This window comes from Pituophis catenifer, unplaced genomic scaffold (genome assembly GCF_029215685.1).
Source record: "Pituophis catenifer annectens isolate HBS135680 unplaced genomic scaffold, rPitCat1.0.hap2 SCAF_2, whole genome shotgun sequence".
Classification (NCBI taxonomy): domain Eukaryota; kingdom Metazoa; phylum Chordata; class Lepidosauria; order Squamata; family Colubridae; genus Pituophis; species Pituophis catenifer.
Window position 1 is genome coordinate 131,196,920 of NW_027256882.1, and position 22,895 is coordinate 131,219,814.

The window sequence follows — 22,895 nt, forward strand, 5'->3', positions numbered from 1 at the left end:
AAGTCCCCACAGACGAATCTCTACTGGTACGTCTAGAATCTTTCCAAATATTGGTATCAGATTAACTCAGAGGTGGGTTTCAGGAGGTTCTGACCAGTTCTGGAGAACCGGTAGTGGAAATTTTGAGTAGTTTGGAGAACCGGTAGTAAAAATTCTGACTGGCCCCGCCCCATCTATTCTCTGCCTCCCAAGTCCCAGCTGATTGGAAGGAAATGGGGATTTTGCAGTAATCTTCCCCTGAATTGGGGAGGGAAAGGAGATTTTACAGTAACCTTCCCCTGGAGTGGGATGGGAATGGAGATTTTATAGTATCCTTCCCCTGCCACACACACCAAGCGATGCCACACCCACCAAGCCATACCTTTGGTAGTAAAATTTTTTGAAACCCACCACTGGATTAACTGGCCATAATTCATCATCTTTTCCCCCTTTAAATTTGTGATTATTTGTGATGATCATCATTGTCATTCTCACAATTAGCCATCCTATCACTTTGTTCTTCCAATACCCTTGGATGCTATTCATCTAGCCCTGGAGGTTCAAACTCATTGGGTAAATAATTATTACTTTATCGTGTTTCTTTTCAACTTCAAGCTTCAATCTTGCCCCTTCAATCACTCTTGTTTTCCCAATTTCCTGTAAAAATGCTGTGTTGTAAAAGAAGATTGAAACACCTGAATTATATTTATGATACAGATATGTATCATCTTTTCTGCTAGTTTGGTCTGAATTTTTTTTTAAAAATGTTCACTATTTAAATCCTTTTGGGTCAGCTGAATTCTAGTGATGCAGTTCTTTATTAAAGCCATATTAAATGGTCCTCCTAGTCCACTAGCCTGTTTCTCCCAGAAGATTGGCAAACCGGTAAGAATTTTCTTAGGAGCCAAAATCCATGTTAAGCCACAAGCTCTTCCCTCTGAAATGGGGGGCAAAGTGCTTTCAGTGTTTTGAGAGAAGAAACTATAACAAAACCTTAATCAGAATTTTTACACGTAATCCACAATATAACCAAAAGGGTTATATTGAAAAAGTAGCATACTTCATTTAAATATAGCAGCACATAATGTCCATTGAGGTAAACTTTCTTGTAGTTTTCACAGTAATACTGTAGGATTTGTGTTTTGGCATGGGTAGACATTTCAATGACTTCCAAGGAGGATAAGAACAAGCAGAACTTGACAGAGTATTGATGAGAAATATTGGTGCTTCTTTGGAATAATCATGTCTGCAGTTTGGAAGGAGATGGTTCACCCATGCCTGTTCTCTTTAAAGAACAACGTATGTCGTTGTTGTCACTCTTGCTGCCTAGATACTTAGCCAGGAGCAGCCCTAGGAGTCAAAAATAATTACTTTCAGGTTACAAGGGGAGCTGTCCAGCAGGAAGCTGATTGTGGAAATTAATTTTATAAGGGCTTGATTCCAACTAAGCAACTGTTGTTCCTTCCCAGCTTGACACAATGGCTCTGATCCAGAACATTATTTCTTTTGAAAGTAAGTTTCAAAGGTAGCATCTGCTGAAGTGGTGGAATTCTTGGGCAGGATCAACATTTTCCAACTCCTTTTGATCTAGTTTAGGGGTCCACCACAATTCCCAGATGATTTGGCCAGGACAGTAACAAATTACTATAGCCTAGCATTTATAAATACAGAATTTATTTGTTGGTCCTAGCCAAAAGCAAGTTTTGGTAATGCTGGCATGGAGTTCTGAGAGTTATAATCCCAAAACCTAGAAGGCATCAATTCTTGGAAGGCTAAATTAGGTCTGTATGTGCTTACAGAAAAAGGAGAGAAAGAGAGGGAGGGAGGGAGGGAGGGAGGGAGGGAGGGAGAGAGAAATGAATTAAATGGCAGTATTTTTAATCCAAGTTGAAATAACAAACAAACACATTGAGCCAGCCAAAAACCTACTAGTATTCCCACAAAGCAGCAATATTTGCTTCTAATCTATTCCTTTATTCTTGACTGAAAAAAAGCTATCTCATCTCCAAACTAAAAACCCAAAGGAGAGTTTATAAACTAATACAGTTCTTTCACAAGTGCTTTCAACCAGATTATTCCTCTAATATCTGATTCACAGATAAGAAGGAAGTAAAAAAAAAAATGAAACCCAAGCCTTGTATAATTAGAAACATTCCTTCAGTGGAAAGATATAATTCAGATGGTGCAAAAGATAAACATTGATTCAAGAGTGTCTTTTTTCTCCCAGTTCTCCCTCCCTCAAAAATAAAAAGTGGGGGGGGGGACCCTGAGAGATAAGGATTTTTTTTTTGCTGCTGTTGATAAAAACAATCTAAGCAGATGTTGGGGGGTGGGAAGCCATAAAAAAGATCATCTCAGCTAAACCAGCTGTTGGGATAAGTTTAACTGCTCACTTCAGATGCTGCATTTTCTCCAAGCCATTTGCAGATGCAGAAAACAGAGAAAGCACACAAGGCATAAAACAGTCAAAGCAGGAGCTTTTGACACTCATTTTTCCCCTCTCTCCCTCTCACTCACTCACCCACAAATGCACACACAGGAGAAGGAGGAGGAGGAGGGAGGGGAGGGGAGCGAAAAGTGAGCTCACATTCTCACATTGGTAAAGAGGCTGGTCTTGCAGTGCCTTTGAATATTCTACTTTTTGCCAGTTTCTCTTCCGAGTCATGCAGACACACACATGCTGAGCTGAAGGAAACCACAGCAATGGACTGCTCTAGAAGATCTGAAATCTGATCACACACCATCTCCCTCCCTAATTACCTCTATTACATATCTCGGTCTGTCTATATAGGAAGCCACTCAGACCCAGGGAAGAAGGCAAGGGCTGTATCAGCCACCCCATCACAACCCAACAGAACACCTTATCTCTTCTTGCTGGACGCACGCGCACACACACACACACACACACACACACACACAGACAAAACCCGCCAGACTCACACATCTTTTTAATCTCTTGGCTTCCTTGGAAGATTTTGCTGCCTGTTTTTCATGGAGAAAGTCCAAGGAGAAATGGAGATTGAGAGATGGGAAAGAAGCGAAGAGCTGTCAGATCCCGAAAGGAAGATGATTCAAGAGACGTGGAACAGAGTCTATGCGAACTGCGAGGATGTTGGGGTCTCCATTCTGATCAGGTATTTACAATGACCACAAGATGCCAAATTCTGGTTCAAGGGACAGAGTGGGAAGCTAGTAACTGTTTCCTTCGGCGGATTAGCTGTGATTGGGAATTATTGCATTGCATTTCGATTTTCAACAGTTTGAGTAGCAAAGAGAGGGGAAAATAAGCTCTGTGTAGCTTAGTTGGTGGCAATCGATATTTCAGCCAGAAAGGTCATCTCATTCTTTGTGTACAACTGGGGGATTTAGCAGGAAGGGATGGTTTTGGTTTAGCTCTTTGCTGATAGAAAAAGATATACATCATACTCCTGGGTGAAACACTGCAACTTATGAGCCAAGATAAATCCAAACAGGGCTGCTGAAGCTTGTCGGCACCATCTGCTCCTCAGCTGGGTGGCTGTATCAATGTAAAATATGAGGCTGAAGTTGTCTCTTGAGTCTGCCGTGAAGGTTAATAGCCAGGGGGTTAGTGTAAAGGAGGCAAAGGGTGACAGGTAAAGGATAATTGGATGCTTCACTCTGCTGGAAAGCTCTTGGCAAAATTGCCAGAGGGCAGTGGGTGGGGAGGGTAATAGGAATCTTAAGAAGGAAGCCCTGTGACTAAGTTTACACATGGCACTGAGCAATAATGTGGCTTGTTTCGCTTTGGCATAGTTCGGAGTACAAACCCAGCCTTTGTGGCTTGAAAACCATGATTTCTGACTTTGCATGTTGCAAGGCTTGCTTTTTTTAAAAAAAAAAAATCATGATTCAAACCATGGATTACTGCGATGTGTGAATGTAGCCTGGGTATTTATATGTCACCAGATAAGTGAAATAGAAAGCTAGTTTAAACTGAGGTGGCCTATGAGTAGGATAATTCTCCAGACTTAATTTATTTTTCTATAGCCTACCTGATCCTAGGGATTTTACTGGGCTTCACACACTACAAATAACCCTTTATAGAATCCTGTATACAACTGTCAAAATTACCTTGAGAATTATTTCAAAATCTGACCTTGTTTCATGTTAACTCCTGCAGACTCTTTTGGAGATGTGTGGAAGGGGCTCTTTTTACATTGGTAAAAGGAGGGTTTTTTTTGTCCTTTCTAAATCACGGTAAAAAGACTTATGCAAAGAGATAAAAACCAGGCTTGAAAGAAATAGTCACTGAACTGATCTGGACTTGAAACCATTCCCAACTATAAATTAGGTTTGGTTTGGTGGAGTAGGATTTGGACAGGAAAAGCACATTTCCAATGTTATTGCTCCAATTTAATCCAAGCGCCCCCCCCCCCCAATTCCCAATTTTAAATTTAAATAAACCTTAGGAACTCCAGCCGTAGCTTTCAGCTGTTATACAAAGTTTAACTTAGAGACTATGTAAACTGACATTCAAAAAGAAGTAAGATTCTTTCATTTTTAACAAGCATATTCTCCAATAAACTGTTAGGTCAGTTTATAGCAACTTCACAGAGTTCTGAGGGGGGGAGGAATACCTTGCAATCCAAGAACATCCAATTTGACTAGAGAGTAGAGAAAATTTTGGATTTTGCAGCAATGAGGACATCCACACATGTACTATGGTGGTATCTTCCCAGTTTTTCTTAAAGTTTCCCATCAGCTTTTCTGTTGAAAATTATACTGGTTTTGTTTTTCAGAAATTTTCCAAGAACTAATTGTTTGAAAGCTGTTTAATGCACACCCCATTGTCCCATTGGGACAACACAGGATTGTCAGTCGCATCTTTAGATATGCTTTCAGATCCTTTCGGAGGGGGGCGGGACTGGAAGAATTCATTTTCTTACGGATCTTCTGTTTTCTGGGAAAAAAATCTAAGGAATTTAACTTAAACCCAAGATGTTTCATTCGCAATTATTTTAAAACATGTTCTTTGGGGTGGGGGGGAGGAGACCTATCCCTTTTTAAACGCTTCTTGTATTCGTTCCACAAAACATATTGAGCATCCCTTGTGATAGTGCTAAGATTTCCAATCTTAACCAAGGCAAGGTAAGGCACATGTATTCCAGGGTATCCGTCAAACTTTAAGCAGCTGATCAGAATACTCAGAAAAGGAACCAACAGCCCATATACCTACTAATGAACCTTTTGAATTTACACCAAATGACTTTTTTTCAATTGAATGGAACTTTTCTTATTTTATTCTTGAGTAGGAAATTGGGGTAAATAATCTATCAGGATAATTTTGTGGTGATTTTAATTTTAATTCCCCCATGTTGAATGATGAAGATCATGCAAGGGCATAACTTTTCCCTTAGTATGGCCCTAAATTTCAGATCACGTTTCCATTTGTTTTTCTTGACTTGAATGTACGAAACTGTACATTTTTCCATTTATCTTCTATGTTCCCCAATAATCTCTGATTGTGTAAATGATTCTTTTCATAAGAATCATTTTATTGTTATTTGGAGATGTACTTAGCTAGTATACATAGCTGCATAAACATATATGTATGTATATATATATGTATGTATGTGTATATATGAAAGTGTATACATGAAAATCTACGAAAACATACACACACACACATATACACACACACATACACAGACGCTGACAATGTATTTACCAGGTAGAAGTACCCATTCAACTGGGTCAAAAAACCAAAACTTATTATAGTATAAAGATCCAGAATGTTATGTGATACCTTTCTTTATCAAATATCAATTTAGGAAGCTGGAACAAAATTAGCCTTCTTACACAGAGATATACCTCATAATCACAGAAAAATTACAAAGATAACTTGTACAGTTATCTGACTTTTTTATTTCATAGAACATGACAATGTCCCATGATTATCTTTTGATCCATAAAGTAACAGATTTCTGATTTCTATATTTCTGTCAAATATTTGGTTTCCACTGAACCAAAGATCAACACAGATTATACAAAATGGAACTGGCAGATCAGCTTCACTCTATGGCATGACAAGCTGAAGTTAAAGAGAGAGGAGAATGAATAAAACAAACTAAACAAAATGCTCTCTGGAGATGGGTATAAGCAAAGCATTTATTCAGATTACTTCTTTGCTATGTGTCTTGAACAATAGGAGAGGATGAAGTTTGCTGTCCTGTTAACATGGCCATCAATTCAGTTTTAAGTTTCTAAATCAGGGGTGTCCAACCTGAGCAACTTTAAAACTTGTGGACTTAAAACTCCCATAATTCCCCAGCCAGCCAGACATTTATATTCTAAATGAATAGTGGAAAGAACACAACAGAAGTAGGAAACCTGTCTTTCTGTTTTCAGACTTTTCTGTTTTCCCTTTGTATGGGAAAGCAGATGTCAAGAAAAATGTCCGCAGGGCATCAGAAATCTCTTTGCTTTTCTGAATTATTTTTGCCCTCACAGAAGTCTCTTGCATTAACACACACACACACACATATACATACACAAACATTTTTTCTGCAAATGACTGGGGTAGTACATGTGTGTCAACCCTTTACATATGCAAATATGCATGCCAATATTCTGCCTGTACCACTATTGCCATTCAATTTTGCTACCTTGATGTGAAACATAAGCTCATTTGGAGAAGGGGAAGAAGAGCAAAGTTATTTCATCAAGTACACGCACCTAGTTTGTTCTGGAAAGTGCCAATTATAGCTCAGAAGAAGTTTATTTATTTCTTTGTGATGTGTATTAAGCTTTGCCCATATATGGCCCAATTCAATTCTGACCACGTGTAGATATATTAGACAAACTGAGCTATTTGTGCATCAATAAAACAAAATCTCACTGAGACTCATGCAGAGATGAATATCTGTATTCAAATCCCTAATTGCCTTTGGTTTTTGTTCCTTCTCTTTTGTTCCTTCTCTTGAACAAGACTTTGTACCTCAATCTGGCTCCTACTTATCTCCCCTCCCCACCCGCTCCCACCTGAAAACTGATATAAAGAATATTTGGATTGGAATAAGTATCCATTCCAGCAGCTAAAAAATATCTTGATTACAAAAAAACACCTGGCAAATGTCTGTGGCATCAGTGACATGATTTGTCTGCCAAGCCAAGCCAACACAATAGAATATATGGATAGATTACAGTGCACAGTTATGAAGGACTTGCCCTGAATTCATTCTGTGCATGTACACAGTGACTGCAAAGTCATTACTCAGTGAAGGATGTCAAGAGCAGGCAGGAGGGAAAATGATAGAATCACTCCAGGAGAAGCAAAGAAGCCAGTACATAGAAAAACACCAGAGATTACCCTGTTTCTTACAGCTTGCAAGCCATGCTGAAATTAATTTCCAAGCAGGGCTCCAGAGTAGCCTGGAAAGATAAATGCTGTTTGGATTTTGCTCACCAGATCTAAGCATGACGGATAAGCAAGGAAAGGTGGGAGGGAAAGATGAAAAACTGAATCTGAATAAGCTGCCCTTCGTTTAGATTTCTGAAATACAAATTAGACATTTTTAAAAATAAATCTTCCCTCACACACACACACCCATAGGAGTCAAGCAGCTCAATGGTATCTTTACCTTTACCTCACACACACACAAACACACACACGCAAACACACTAAAAATAATTTTGAAAGTTAGCCACACTATCTCTGGCTCTTGGTGCCAACAAGAAAACAGTTGCTAACCAGATTTCAGTACTGAAGAAAGTATGAAGTATTCAAAAGAATATTCTGCTTCCGGGGGTGGGGGGGAACGTAGGAACAACATGACAAAATAAGATCAATATTTTGGCCTTTTGTTCAACTTCCTGCTCACCACAATTTGAACCACAATTTGTTTTATCATTAGGTTTACCTCACAGGCTTGTTGTGAGAAGAAAATGGGATAAGGCTCTCCTCACAGTCACTCATGCCCTTGTCACCTCATGGTTAGATTATTGCAACACGCTCTATATGGGGCTACCCTTGAAAAGTGTTCGGAGACTACAGTTGGTCCAGAATGCAGCCGTGCGAGTTACCATGGGTGCATCTAGATGTGCCCACATTACACCAATTCTCCGTGAGCTGCACTGGCTCCCTATTGGTCTCTGGGCACAATTCAAGGTGTTGGTTATTACTTTTAAAGCCCTACATGGCTCAGGGCCAGATTATCTTCGAGACCACCTTCTACCACATAGCCCCCAGCAACCGGTAAGATCCCACAGAATTGGTCTCCTCCGGGTCCCGTCAGCTAAACAATGCCGGCTGGCGGGCCCACGGGGGAAGGCTTCTCTGTGGCTGCTCCAGCTCTCTGGAACCAGTTACCTCCTGAGGTCCGGATCACCCCCACCCTATTGGCCTTCCGAAAAGCAGTGAAGACCTGACTTTTCCGGCAGGCCTGGGGTCGTTGATCTCACTGTTGCGATCTTGTGAGATCCAGTCATAAATGGTGTGAATGGGTTTTAATGTTTTAATTTTAAAATGTTTTTATAATGGTTTTTTAAATGCATTGTAAGCCGCCCTGAGTCTTCGGAGAAAAGTGGGATATAAATTGAACTAATTAATAAATAAGTAAGTAAGTAAGTAAGTAAGTAAGTAAGTAAGTAAGTAAGTAAGTAAGTAAGTAAATAAATAAATAAATAAATAAATAAATAAATAAATAAATAAATAAATAAATAAGATTTGGCAGTGGTCTGAAGGCTGCTACAGAAATGCTACTGTGAATAATAAACCTTATCTTTGTTCAAACAGAGAAGTTTAGCTAATCCCAATTCCAAATACGGTTGTTCGAAATAAGAGTCAACAATAGCTGAAGAATAAAATCCCAAGGAATTAAAATATGTATGCTTCTCACAACAACCATTTTATCAATCATAAGAGTAGGTTTTTGCAGTTAGCCATTTCAGAATAATATGCCGTTCCACACTGGCTGTATATTATGTGGATATGTACATATGATAACTGAAGATAAAGTATGAAAAAAGCAATATATAGTGGATGATTAACAATCCAAGTTCAACTATGTAATGAATAGAGTGGGGGAAGAGAAAGAGAGAGAAGTCTGAGTCTAATTATCAGTGAAAAATTGCCATTAAATCTGTAATATCTAAAAGGCAGGAATTCCATCTCCAAAAAACATTTTGCCCATCATGTGGGCAAATAGATAGTGTTGCTATGCTGAACAGAGAAGAAACCTTGAGGGAAGGAGGGCAAACACAGGAAGGCAGAAATTGTTTCTGGATTAATACATATAAGAGTTTTGTATTGTTTTTTTAAAAAAACAAGATTGCCTTTAGCAGAGAATGTGTTGATCCAATATGTTGAGGTGGTACTGAGCAAGACAGTGGTATCTTGGTATTCAACTACTTTGAAACTGATCGAATTTGGTACTCAATGCATTCTGACATGAAAATTTTGCCTCGGTATTCATAGTTGGTTTGTTTGTTACTCAACACACAAGCTATAACTTGACAAGGTCAATTGCCTTGTGACTCACTACATTATTCTGTATGGGAAAAATTTGTTTGGTACTCATTGTTTTGATACTCATCATGTCTCCATGAACCAATTAACTATGAGTACCGAGGTACCACTGTATTTAGCTGTGTAGCAATTTTCATGTTTTCCTTTCTTCATGTCTCTTTTACAAGAATATTAAGTATATTTCAGACCAGATAATCTTAACAAAGTAATGTTTTGGAAGAAGATATAAGGTTAATTGCTCTGAGGTAAACTCCAAACTTAATTCCATACTTCAGTGACCATGTAGCTTGCAATTATTTGTTTAAAACTCTGCAGTTAGATAATGAAAATATGTGAAAAATTGTTGTCTCATCAAGTAACTTTTAAATAACTGTTGGATAGTTAAAGAAAAAATATCTGTTTTTAAACAATCATCTCTAGAACATATTACTAATAGCTTGAGAGAAGTTATAATTTTAAAAACTGAAAAGTTTTAATTGTAATTTTTCTACTTGCATTGTATTCATGGGAGCTCTTGACTTTAGCTATGTCTAACTGCTTTTCTAATGGGTTTTAGATGGCTAAACTAGTTTAGGAATTACTTGTTTAATTAAATCCAATGCAGTTTGTTTATCCAGTCAGGAGAGATGGGGGGTGAACACTAATTTCAAAGAATGGGTTTTGTCTATTGATTTTCTTCAGCAGCATAAATACTTTGGAATAAATTCAGTGACAAGAATTTGCCTGCCAACCTTTCTTTAGAAAATCAGAGGGAGCCGGGTTTTTGTTGAACTTTTCCTGACGAATCCTGAAGAGGATGTTATGCATATAAAGTTTACAACATTTTTTAAAAAAAAATTAGAATGATATTTCTCAAACTGAAAATTCAGTAATTACCTCCTGTTACAAATATTTTAATAATGTCTTTGGGCTACAGTGAGTATAGAAGCAATTACATCGAAGCAGGAAGAACACCAAGGATAGGAGCCAACTCAGCAGAGAGATTACCATAGCTTCCAAAAATGCATTGAGCTGTTGATCAGTGTAATCCACGTATAAATCACCTTACCTTTGTTTTCAAAGGAATACTGCTTATATTTGCAGTGCTTGAACCAGTAATTTATCTATGAGCTTCTCATGCGCACCCTGGCTCCACAAAGGCACAAAACATTGCGATACATCACAATATGTCACGTGATGTACTCGAGTTTGACACCCATGATGTAGATTATAGGATCTGGCACAATGATGACATCACAGAAAGAGGCCTTGAGTTGTATTGATTCTGCAAATCTTGCCAGAAGTTTCATTCCTGCTGCTGTTGTTGTACAAATAAACTTTTGCGGTCATCTGTATGAATAGTAGTAGACTTTGAACAGTGTTTGGATTCAGAGACCTTGCTAAATAGGTTTTTATTAACAGAAGTAAAACATTAGCACACACAGTGTGTGTGTGTGTGTGTGTGTGTGTGTGTGTGTGTGTGTGTGTGTGTGAGAGAGAGAGAGAGAGAGAGAGAGAGAGGGAGGGAGGGAGGGAGAGAGAGAGAGAGAGAGAGAGAGAGAGAGAGAGAGAGAGAGAGAGAGAGAGAGAGAGAGAGAGAGATCTGGCCAAATAAAGAGTTCTAGCTTCACATTATCTTCTGAAAATTAAACTGGATGGTTTCCATACTGTTAAAGTATAACCATATGTTAAAGAAGGAAGGACAATAATTACATTATTAATTACAATAAGAAGTAAATCAGGACTATATCCAGGACATTACAGATCAATCAAACAAATCACTGTTCCCAGCTAGATTGGTAGAAAGCATGATTAAACATATGGAAATATTAAATATGAAAGAACGCACTTTGCAGAAAAAGAAAAAGCATAGTTTCGCTAAACGACCTTTAAAATCTTGAGTGTAGCTTCTCTAACTTTCTTTTGCTTTAGTTTTGGATTTCAGTCGAACCCTACCTTAATTTTACATTCACTTCAAGACTTAAACTACCTATAAAAGAGTTCATACAACACACTGATAGTTTATTTACCCATTATTTATTTGAACTAGAATAATTTAAATTCACACATCAAAACCAAACTCAGTATGTCTTAATGTATTACTTGAATCATAAGGTAAATTAACAAAGCGTAGAGTTAAATGGAAGATCTACATTCATGCGTAGGATATTTTTAAACATCAGGTATTAGGAGATGGCTGTGAACCTCATAACCTGTTCTTTATTACTTCTCCTTCTCCTTCTCCTTCTCATCTTTTTGCTTTCTACAAGCAGTTGGCTGTCCCTTATTGGAAAAAATGGCAGAGCAGATTGACCTTTGGGGTCTGAACAGTTTGGTTAATTGTGTGCCATCAAGCTAGTGTCAATTTTGTCTGTATCAGTGCCAAAGCAACTACATAGATAGATTCTCTCCATGGCAATTTGTCCCTCACCTGGTCTTTCAGCTCTTCCAGTGGTGTGCGCATTGCTACTGTGACTTCATTCACCTTGCTGCTGATTGTCTTCTTCTCTCTCCTTCTACCTTTCATAGCATTGTAGCAGCGTTGTCACACTGGCGGCCAACCCAACTCACCCCAACCCATCCCGTGGGCTGGATGCATCACACACAGGCCATGCCCACTCCAGCTCTTTAAAGGGAAAAATGTTGCGATACGTCACTTGATGGCAACATGATCCCACAAGTTTAACACTCATGTATTATAGCCTTCTCAAGAGAACTAGGTCCTTACATAATGTGTCTGAAGTAGGATAAATTGAGCTTGGTCATTTGTGCTTCAAGTGAGAACTCTGGGTTGATTTGTTCAATAATGTGTTGGTTTTCTTGGCTGTCCATGGTACTCTCATAATCTACTGTTATGCTCATAACCTACCATTAACTACATGCACTATGTACTTATCTATCTCTTACTCTCTTTACACAGAGAGCTGAGATTGACATAAATAGCTACTTTGCACATTAATATGAAATAATATAACAGTATTACAATCTGATAAGAACAGGCTGGTGGGATGATGATAGAGAAACATTAGGAGGAAAGGGAAAAGCACACAAAGGCATTTTAATTAGAAAGATCCTTTTATCACTCCCTTTGCCGAGTAGCACTTTGAATCTACTCCAGCAAATGTCTCCACACCCTCATATTACAGCAGTTGTGATTTAAAACGAACAGTACCTGTGATCACAGCTCTTACGCAGCTGGCCCCCTCCCTGTATTTCACAGCTGGATAATAGATCATCACTCCAGCCTGGAGAACTAGGTCATTTGAAAAAACTATTGGGAGGTATAGTGAGAGGAAAAGCACTCCAAATTGCATCTAGCCTGCCTTTGCAGAATTTGCTTCTCTAAATGACCAAGAAACCGCATTCCTACAATTTTTGGGAATATTTTTGTCTCTATTACTAAATCACTTCATATTCCTGAGAGCCAAAAATGACCTGACAAGAAGCCATGTGAACCCCACTGCCCAAATCCTACATTGGGTGCAGCCTATCAAAATCCCGTTTGTCAGGCCCACTTCCTTTTCCAGAAAATGGAGCCTGAACATAACAGCCCAGCTCTTGTAACAGAAACTAGGGAAAGGAAGGACACCTCTTGGGTGAATGTCAAAAGGAACATTGGGTGCCTTTTAGAAGAATCTAAAACAGCATTCCAAATTCTGAAAACATTGTTGAAAAATTATGATTCAGATAGCAAGGCATTTCTGAAATCAAGATTTTGAACTTAGCTTCTATGCCACACTCACAAAATCACATGGACAGCTATACTATTTCCCATTTAGACCCCACTAGTTTAAGAGAGATGGGGCAGTTTTGATGAGAATGGGTAAAATAGTGTGGTAATAATACAATGTGAATAAAAAAATCCATGGAAATTGTAATTTGGAACTTTATGGAGCATATTATTATCATGGTTGGCTGTAAAATCAGCCAGATGTTTAGATTGGATTTTTGCTCACCTAGTGAGTCCTTCCTGAGGGCCTAGAATAAACAGATGTTGTAGTAATACTAAAGATATTATTGCAGGATGTAAGCAGTTCCAAGTAAAACTGCATTTTGCAATTGATCGATGGTGATTTCATCAATGCTTATTATGAGTTCAAGTGGTGCTCCAGATGTTTTGGGATTGCATACAAGGCACCTATTACTATTGCTTCTACATTTGCTTTCTTTTGCCCTAGTTATTCTATTCCTATTTTCAGATCTTGTTGCTACTTTGTCGTGCCATTGCTATTTTATATATGTATATGTGTGTATGTGTGTGTTGTGTGAAATTCCAGCTGTCAGTTCTTTAGCTAGTGCTAGCTTTCATATACATAAATTCTTCCCAAGCTAAGATGTTGTGATGGATCAACATAGTATATGTGTGGAAGCAGTGTGATCTTTTGTAAATAATAAATGAAAATGTTGTCAGTGGACAGATTTTCTAACTGCCATTCAAGATTTTTTGGTATGCACCCAGCATTTTGATAACCCCTGGGATCACAATGGCTGATTTATGCCATAATCTTTCAATCTGATTTTCAAATCTTGATGTTTTGTGATCTTTTCCAATTCCTTATCTTCTATTATCTCCTTGTTTTGCCACATCAATTATCCATACTTTTTTCTTTTCAACCCCATCTGGTGTAATTATGAGCCAAAACTTTATCAGTTGGTGTTTAGAATTCCCAAAATATTACTAGCCACATTCTTCGTATATTGCAAAGTTACCATGAAACAGACCAATGGGACTTGAATATCTTTATATAGATAATGTTATAATCATGACAAATACAAACAGGTGATATGCAGTGATATAATTAGCACAAATGTTCAAAATCAGGGGTCTCCAACCCCTCGTCCACGGACAAGCACCGAGCCTCATGTCCCAGAAATCGGGTCACGCAAACAAGCGAAGCCCCATCTGCAGGATGCAGGCAGCTTACAAAACTGTGCCTCCTCCGGTCCACATAAAAACTCTCTCCACAGATCCGGTCCCTAGTGCCCAAAAGGTTGGGGGCCACTGTTCAAAATAATAGGTGGCTTCCATGAAAATCTAGAGAATGTTATGAAGAATGTTATAAGAATGTCAACAGTTATTAGTTTATAAATAAATTTTGTAAATTTTGTATGTATGTATTTTATTGTTGGCTGTTCACCGCCCTGAGTCCTTCGGGAGTAGGGCGGTATACAAATCAAATAAAAGTAAAAGTAAAGTAAAAAAGTAAATGGCCAATACAGAAGCCCTCTATCATCAACAAAGTGAACTGGGAACTGATGAAAAGGGTACATATTATATATTGTTGTTCACTCTCCCCTGCAGAATTGACACATGTTAAGTTACAGATAAGATAGTAGAAAAATGTGATAATTTGATTATTTTGATAACAAATACTTGAGAAATTGCCATGCTTCTAACACACTTCTTAGTATATGATTGCCTTTAGTAGAGGAAACTCACAGGAATCTGTTTCTGTCAACAATCTGCCAAAATCAAGCAGACTTCCTTATACAAGGTCTCTGTCAGTCTTATTTGCCAACTATCAGTTCAAAATCTGTAAAAGTTGAGAGCAGTAGAGTTTATGGGATTCATCTAACTATGTTGCAAGACCTTGTGGAAGTGTTTGCATATTGCATATTGCATATTGTCATGTCCTGGTCATATCCTAGACTTATAAACTTTTCTTAAAATAAAGGATGTGTTAAAGGTCCATCTTCTCTCTTGGCATCTCAAATTTTATAACAATTATATTTTTCTACCCTTTAAGGATTTTAAGATGCAGTCTTTCTTTCCCCATTTAATTTGATGACAAACTTGTCATACCCTTTGAAAATACAGATTTATAAGGAACCTTCTCTCAGCCAAATACAGATTTATAAGGAACCTTCTCTCAGCCAAATGCTTTGCTTTTGAATATACAATTCAATAGTTGTTTAGCATCTGTTTCAATTGACTTCTGTTCCATGAACCCTCTTATTCAGAGAAGCATGTGTATTAGTTTTTGCAGATGAAAAGACAACTTTGAACACTTAGAGGTCCTCTTGTTCATTCTGTTGAAAGAAGCCTTAGACATCTACCCAGCTTGAAGTCCAACCTGGATTTCAGCACTCCTGTTTTTCACATATCTTTGAAAGTTCTTCCCAGTCAGATGTTATATGCAATTATTGCACAGCACTCTGTCCTCCATTATTTTTAAAAACCATTACAATTTCTTTGGGAAAGATATACTAAAAATAGTTGTTACTTCTAGTTCAAAATATTCTCAGTAGGTGTAGGTTTGTAGAAAGGCAGGCTGTCTATTGCACAACAACTTGGTCTTCAAGCACATAGTTTTATCTACATATGCATCTGCTAAGAGATTTTATTTCTGGGGATGCATCTGGGGAAGGAATGGAAATAGGAAAAATGGCAATGCTGGCAAATCACAATAACAATGTCTCAACTTAACAAAATATAAGGGCAGAATAGGGACAAGTATTCAAAAATAGAAACTATCCCTCTGGCAAATAGACTAGACTAGCTAAGATATTTGATCAGCTTCTATTCTCCCACATGCTTCATGGTTGGGGTCCAGTATGAAGAGCCTGTAGTGGACTACAGTGGACTAAAGCACTGTTATTAACATCTACTGCTTGCAATTACTGCAAGTTCAAATCTCACCAGGCTCAAGGTTGACTCAGCCTTCCGTCCTTTCAAAGGTAGGTGAAATGAGGACCCAGATTGTGGGGGCAATAAACTGACTTTGTATAAATATACAAAAGTATATTGCTTAACGCATTGTAAGCCACCCTGAATCTCCAGAGAAGGGAGGCATATAAATTAAAGCAAAAAAAAAAAAAGGTATTCACCCTTCTCACCCCAATTTTCTATTTGCTGCTCTATACCTGGTTGCAAATACATTAACCCAGTAAGGATGCAGCTCTCAGGAACGATTATTAGATATTATCACTCTACAGGGAAAATACAAAGTGGTCAAACAAAGTGGTAACAAATTAGATCATGCTTTCCTCCCCCCACCCTGCAAAACAGACTTCCACATTCCCCATTCCTGTTGGTGGAAAGGGAGGGGGGGAGATCTTTGCCAATTTCCCTCCCTCCCTCCCTCCCTCTCCCCTCCCTCTTTTTCTCTTTGCAGACCCTTGCATTATTTCCTGCATGTTACTACAGAGCTCTTCAGTAATTAACAGAGAGCAGAAGACTGTCTTCAAAGTATGTGGGAGAATTGATGAAAATCATCTTAATCCATTTAAGGGAACATCCATGAGGCTGGAAATAATTCTTCCATCTGAGGCTGACAGTCCTGGAGCTAGTTCAATGCAATTTGGATAGGATAGGATAGGATAGGATAGGATAGGATAGGATAGGATAGGATAGCATAGCATAGCATAGCATAGCATAGCATAGCATAGCATAGCATAGCATAGCATAGCATAGCATAGCATAGCATAGCATAGCATTTTTTATTGGGCAAGTGTGATTGGACACACAAGGAATTTGTCTCTGGTGCATACGCTCTCAGGATACATAAAAGAAAAGATACATTCAACAAGAATCATAAGGTACAACACTTAATGATAGTCATAGGGTACAAATAAGCAATCAAATCATATTAGGAAACAGTCAATATAAATTGTAAGGATACCAGCAACAAGGTTACAGTCATACAGTCATAAGTGGGAGGAGATGGGTGATAGGGACGATGAGAAGATTAATAGTAGTGCAGACTTAGTAAATAGTTTGACAGTGTTGAGGGAATTATTTGTTTAGAAGAGTGATGGCGTTCGGGAAAAAACTATTCTTGTGTCTAGTTGTTCTGGTGTGCAGTGCTCTATAGCGTCGTTTTGAGGGTAGGAGTTGAAACAGTTTATGTCCAGGATGCGAGGGGTCCATAAACTTTGTCATCCCCAGGAAAATATTTACTATTTGAAATCAGAGAGGAAACAACTGTTTGTCCTTTGTTGGACCAGGCATTTCAAGCAACTAGTTTAAATTTAAAAGGAGATAGATTTATATTTATGCAGCAGGAAAATCATTGGTACTCTAATTCCAAATCTGGTTTATGTCCTATTACTGTAATAGCAATTCAGTGCCGAAAAGAGTTCCTTGAGAAGATTTGAAACTTAGAATGAGAAATGGAAAAGTCTGAATACGTACCACCCATTCACTGAAAACCCAACCGCAAGGCTACGTGAACTGTACTGCTAAAACTTAAGCTATCATTTATTCGTGGATGCTCAAATACAAAAAAGACGGCTCATTCTGGTTATATATACGTTATGTCATGTTTAAGAAACTTTTTAGAGTATCAAAGGATTTTGATCATGTCAGGGAATTTCAGCATTCCTTAACAGAAGCAGCTCAGCAATGTATGGCTTCCATGGCAACCATAGGCTTTTCTCAGTTCATTTTGGGATACGTATAGCAGGGCATATAGATAAAGAGGTTTTTGCTATTCTGGAAAAAGGATAAAGATTCAAATATCCCGCAGTCATGGAGAGAATATTATCTAGTAGGGTTTAGAATTTTGGTGCTTTTATATTGTACAGTAGTGGGGAATTTATAAGCAGAATAACTTCAGGGACTAATTAGAAGGGGATTCTCTACACACAAGATCTGGCAATCCTGTTGATTCATTGTGGGGGAGGTGACCCAGGCAGCTCACAGTCCCTCCGTAAATCCTCTGCTTGGTACACAGCTCAGGCATATGGCTACAAAATGTCAGGAAAAACAGAAAGCTGAATCTAAGCAAATTTAATAAGACCTATTCCGTAAGGCAGTGTTTCTTAACCTTGGTGACTTGAAGAGGTGTGGACTTCAACTCCCAGAATTCCCCAACCAGCATAGCTGGATGGAATTCTGGGGGTTGAAGTCCACACCTCTTCAAGTCGCCATGGTTAAGAAACACTGCCGTAGGGGTCATCCCTGCCTTTGTTATATAAGCACAGTTTCATCCTGCAATATAGGAAGGAAGAATTTCCTACAACTTCTTGTAACAAGCTTGCAAAATACTTGTGCCCTTTTGGACTATGACTTCACTAGGAAAATCAAACTATTGAGGCAGCCTGTTGACCAGCTTTGATGGATGTGTTTTAATTTGCTCCGTCCAAATACAGGAACAAATCATTTGAAGGGTGGAGGCCAATAACATGATCTTTAAACCCATTTCCATTCTGGTTTTGAAAAACTGCCAGAGGGGTATTGACTAACTGGGTGTTAGAAACTATGAATGTTTCCTTGAAGAATGCTTATTTTATAACTCTTCTAAAGAAAACAGCTGTAAGACCCTTGTTAATTATTATTCAATTTTCAAGCTTCCTTTTCTAAATAAAGTGCTCCAGTGGGCAGTGGCATCTATGAGATTTTTTGAATGAAGCTGATTATTTGGATCCTTTCCAATCTGCTTTCAGACCTTGGTTTTGTAATTGGAATAGCTGAGGTCAATTTGGTGAAAGATTTATAAGGAAAATTGGATAGAGAAAAGAACGTTTATTTGACAATATCCTTTATAGGCCACATATCAGTAGTTCTGATATTGGTTCGGTTTCCAGTCAGCTTTCTAATTCATCATGGGTCTTCTGTGTAGAGCCCTAAATGGTTTGTGTCCAGGTCCAAAACAAAATGACATCACATCATCGTGATGCCATCACACAATGTAAGTTATAGGGTTTGCCTCCATTACATAATCCATATCATATGTGCATGATGTCATTTGCTTCCTCTTGTCTTCTGTGCAGATGCTCATAAACCAGATCAGGGCTGTCAAACACGCAGCCCATGGGCCAGATGCATAACGCACTGGCCATCCTCACCCCCGGTTTAGCAAAGGGGGAAAACGCTCCTATACATCCCGTGATGCCACTATGACAATGTGAGTTTGACACTCCTGGACCAGGACATCTGAAAAATGCCTCTTATCATGCTCACAGGCTTGTAGTTTGCAAATGACATCCCTAGTTACATCTCCCATGATCTAGAAACATAGTTTGAAATACAGTATTTTTTTTTATAACAGCATCTTAAGTATGGAGCTCTCTTTCTAGGAAGGATGGTCTTAATAGATGGTCTTAATGGTCTGAGCCTTGGTGACGCAGCAGACTAAAGTGCTGTTAAGTAGCACCAGCTGCCTGCAATTACTGCAAGTTCAATTCTCACCAGGCTCAAGGTTGACTCAGCCTTCCATCCTTTTGAGGTAGGTAAAATGAGGACCCAGATTGTGGGGGCAATAAGCTGACTTTGTATAAAAAAGAACAGCGCTTGGGGGGGCCAAAAGCCCCACTAAGCAGGTATATACAAAAGTATGAAGGCTATTGCTTAATGCATTGTAAGCCGCCCTGAGTCTCCGGAGAAGGGCGGCATATAAATCGAACCAATAAATAAATAAATAAATAACCCTTAATTATTATGCTCAGGCTGCAAAGACTATATCGTTCCATTGAGATTTTAAGCTTGCTTCTTCCTTCCTTGAGATCAGCTCTACATTCCTTTATACTCCCCCACTGCCTCAAAGGATGCCTGTGGCAAATGTTCTGCATTCTTATCACAACATATAATTAATCCTTTAATAATCTAATGTTTTATTGTTGTTTTATCTGGATTTTTTTAAATATCCCAAATGACCGGTAGGGAAAAGAGATAATTATAAGTATGTGAAGGAGATAAATGTCCTATTTGATTTACCTCTTCATGCATTTTTTCTCCACCAAGTAAACTAGGTAGTCCTCATTTTTGTCTGTTTCAGTGAGAGATGTTTCAAATATAGTGACATCTGAGAGGCTCGTGTTTAACTGTTCTAGGAAAGAGAGACAGGTTTTGCCATTGAGTCTACTCCTTCATTAAGAACACTTCACTCTGGAGAAAAGGGTAGATTAAACTCAAAGACTCTAAGTGGAAACTGCTAGTCCAGGCATTAACCAGAATCATTATTGTTTTGCGTGGAGGACTTCCATCAACGAGTTGATAAGCAACCTGTATACAGATTAAATAGAACTGCAGATTTTCTCAGCTTTGTGACTAAGTAAAATTTGCCTATTTTCCCCTAATAAATCCCTACTGATTACACAGCCTGACTCCTGAACAATAATCCTGAACAATAATCCTGAAATAATATGGAAAATATAGATAATCTGAAAGCAATATCCTTGTGCAGTGCTAGTTTGGGATTTGACTAGGTACCCAGAAAGACACTCAAATTTTATTTTACTTCTGAAAACTACAGGCTGGAAGCCAAAAGCAACCAAGCAGCATTCCCTTTATAGCCCACAGAACCTTTCAAAGTAAATTGGACTACAAATGACAATTCTCCCCTATTTTGGGGGGGGGATGAAACACCAAACATACCCTAATATTTCTGAGGTTCATATTCCAAATATGCTATGCCACCCAAATCCTGCACAATCCAATTGGGTGTGGGTGCACTTCTGCTATACTGGAGCTAAAATGAAAATGGCAGCATTAGATAGACCCAGTAAGTGCTCAATCTTTCCACACTCTTTTTGCTATCTTTCATCAAGAATGAAGCCCAGCGATTCCCTTCTGGAATGATGACATTGACCTGTTGTGGAAATGATGCTATCCCTGATATCATCAAAGGGACAAGAGCTGCATGAGGCAAGCTTCCTAATACCCACCTCTTTTAAGCTCTCCAAGATGGTTTAGATATTTCATTGGGTTCAAGACAGAATGGTTGGCAGCTGCATCCAAACATTTTTCAATGCACATCCCTCTACTCTTGATGCTGAAACTGAGATTTTGGCTGGATCTGTTCAGCCATACAGCTGATTGGTGGGGGGGGGAGGTATTTTTCTGATATCTAACCTTCAAAGGAGTTATTAATTAGCCTGAGCTCAATAGAATTGCAAGAGACTCACTTAATAGATACATGGATAGATATATTAGCAAAGAATAAATAACGTTTCTGGCAAAATGAACAAGATCTGAATAAGTGATAACTTCCTTTTGTAGGAGAAATCTTCATGAGAAACAGAATATCTCCTCCCACGGGGAAATGCTTGATTTACATTGTTTTCTTTCACTAAAACAGTGACAAAACAGGCCAGCCTCATATTTGGCAATGTGTTCAAAGATTGATGTCACTGACAAGGAAAGCAAGGCATCGCTAACTCCCATAATTGATGTTTGATTAGAATTTCTCATTAAAAATAGCAACAAAGCTGTTTGCTTTTAACTATTAGAGGAAATTTAGTATTAGGAAGTGCTTGTTTACCTAATAAGAAATAGCCAGTTCTTGTTCTTGTTATTGTCTTAGTGTAAATATTTTTAAGGCAAGCATATGCAGCTGATTTGGAGGCAGACTAAGTCACACTTTAGTCTAATTAAAATCATCGGGATATTACTCATGGTTAGGTTCTCCCCCTGATATAAATGGAACCTACCGTAATTTCCTGTAGTGTTAAGAATATTCATCACTATGTGGAAATTAAGCAGTGGATCGTCTGCTACTTCCAAAATCCTGCCAATTTATCAAATGAGGTAGCATACAAGGCACATTTTCTCTTATTTTTGTAATGATTAAAACAAACAAACCAATAAACAAAACTCTCCCATTGAAAACCAGAAGAATTCAACATGCCAGCCCACGGCAAGTTGGCCATGGCAAGTCGTCCCATTCCATTTACTCAGACTCACCAATGATCACATCCTGTGACCTCTTGGGGGAACGGACAAGCTTTGAAACCAGTGGATCCAAAGCTAGTCCCCCTCAGTTTTGAGCCCACTGGTAGGAATGCAACTAGTAGCAAAATTAATGCTGGTGGAGTTTTTCACAAGTACAACTGGTGCTTTCAGTGAGGACATTAGCCTAGTGCAACAGATTTTCTCTGCTAGTAGAAATTTCTCTTCCAGCTCGTAATGCTGTTACTCAGCAGATTATAAGGGTTAGTATTTCTGTTATTCTGGATTGATTTTAGTTTCTTTTAAAAAGGTGCTTTTTCAGGAAGCAACTGGACTTTCTTCTTTTTTCTTTGAAGATATTTCGCTTCTCAGCCAAGAAGCTTCTTCAGCTCTGACAGGATAGTGGGGAATGTCAGAGCTATCAGAGCTGAAGAAGCTTCTTGGATGAGAAGTGAAACATCTTCAAAGAGAAAACAAGAAAGTCCAGTTGCCTCCTGAAAAAGCACCTTTGGGACAACCATGACCTGGATGACTTAGAATCTCTACAGACTTTTAGTTGTAAGAAAGGAACTTATTTCTCTGTTAATTGATGTGGCATAAGTTCTGATTACCATAAACCACAGCCTAAAATGCCACATGTAAGGCTTCAATGAATAATGATGGAAGAATTATTATCCAGTCAGCACGGCAGATAATTGTATGTATTGATAACTAAGAAACATCATATACAGTAATTGTTTCATAGAAGGTTAAATATTTTGAAATAGTTTTAGATTATGTAAACTCTGTGGGTTTAAATACCAAGCAGTTCCAGTAATGTTGGAATATGATAAGTTTCTA

At 38.4% G+C, this 22,895-nt stretch overlaps 1 protein-coding gene across 7 annotated transcripts in view; it reads left to right on the plus strand.

The window, feature by feature from the left end:
• Nucleotides 1–22,895, plus strand: part of CYGB (cytoglobin) — a 74,624-nt gene that overhangs the window by 6,699 nt on the left and 45,030 nt on the right. For 3 of the 7 annotated variants that reach the window (XM_070937526.1, XM_070937532.1, XM_070937531.1), the window contains exon 1: nt 2,088–3,113. In XM_070937526.1, coding sequence (XP_070793627.1) covers nt 2,971–3,113 — 143 coding nt within the window. In that variant the 5' untranslated portion in view covers nt 2,088–2,970. Of the gene's footprint in view, nt 1–768; nt 865–912; nt 1,076–2,087; nt 3,114–22,895 lie in introns of those variants that run through there. The other 4 variants (XM_070937527.1, XM_070937530.1, XM_070937529.1 and 1 more) reach the window with 3 other exon arrangements.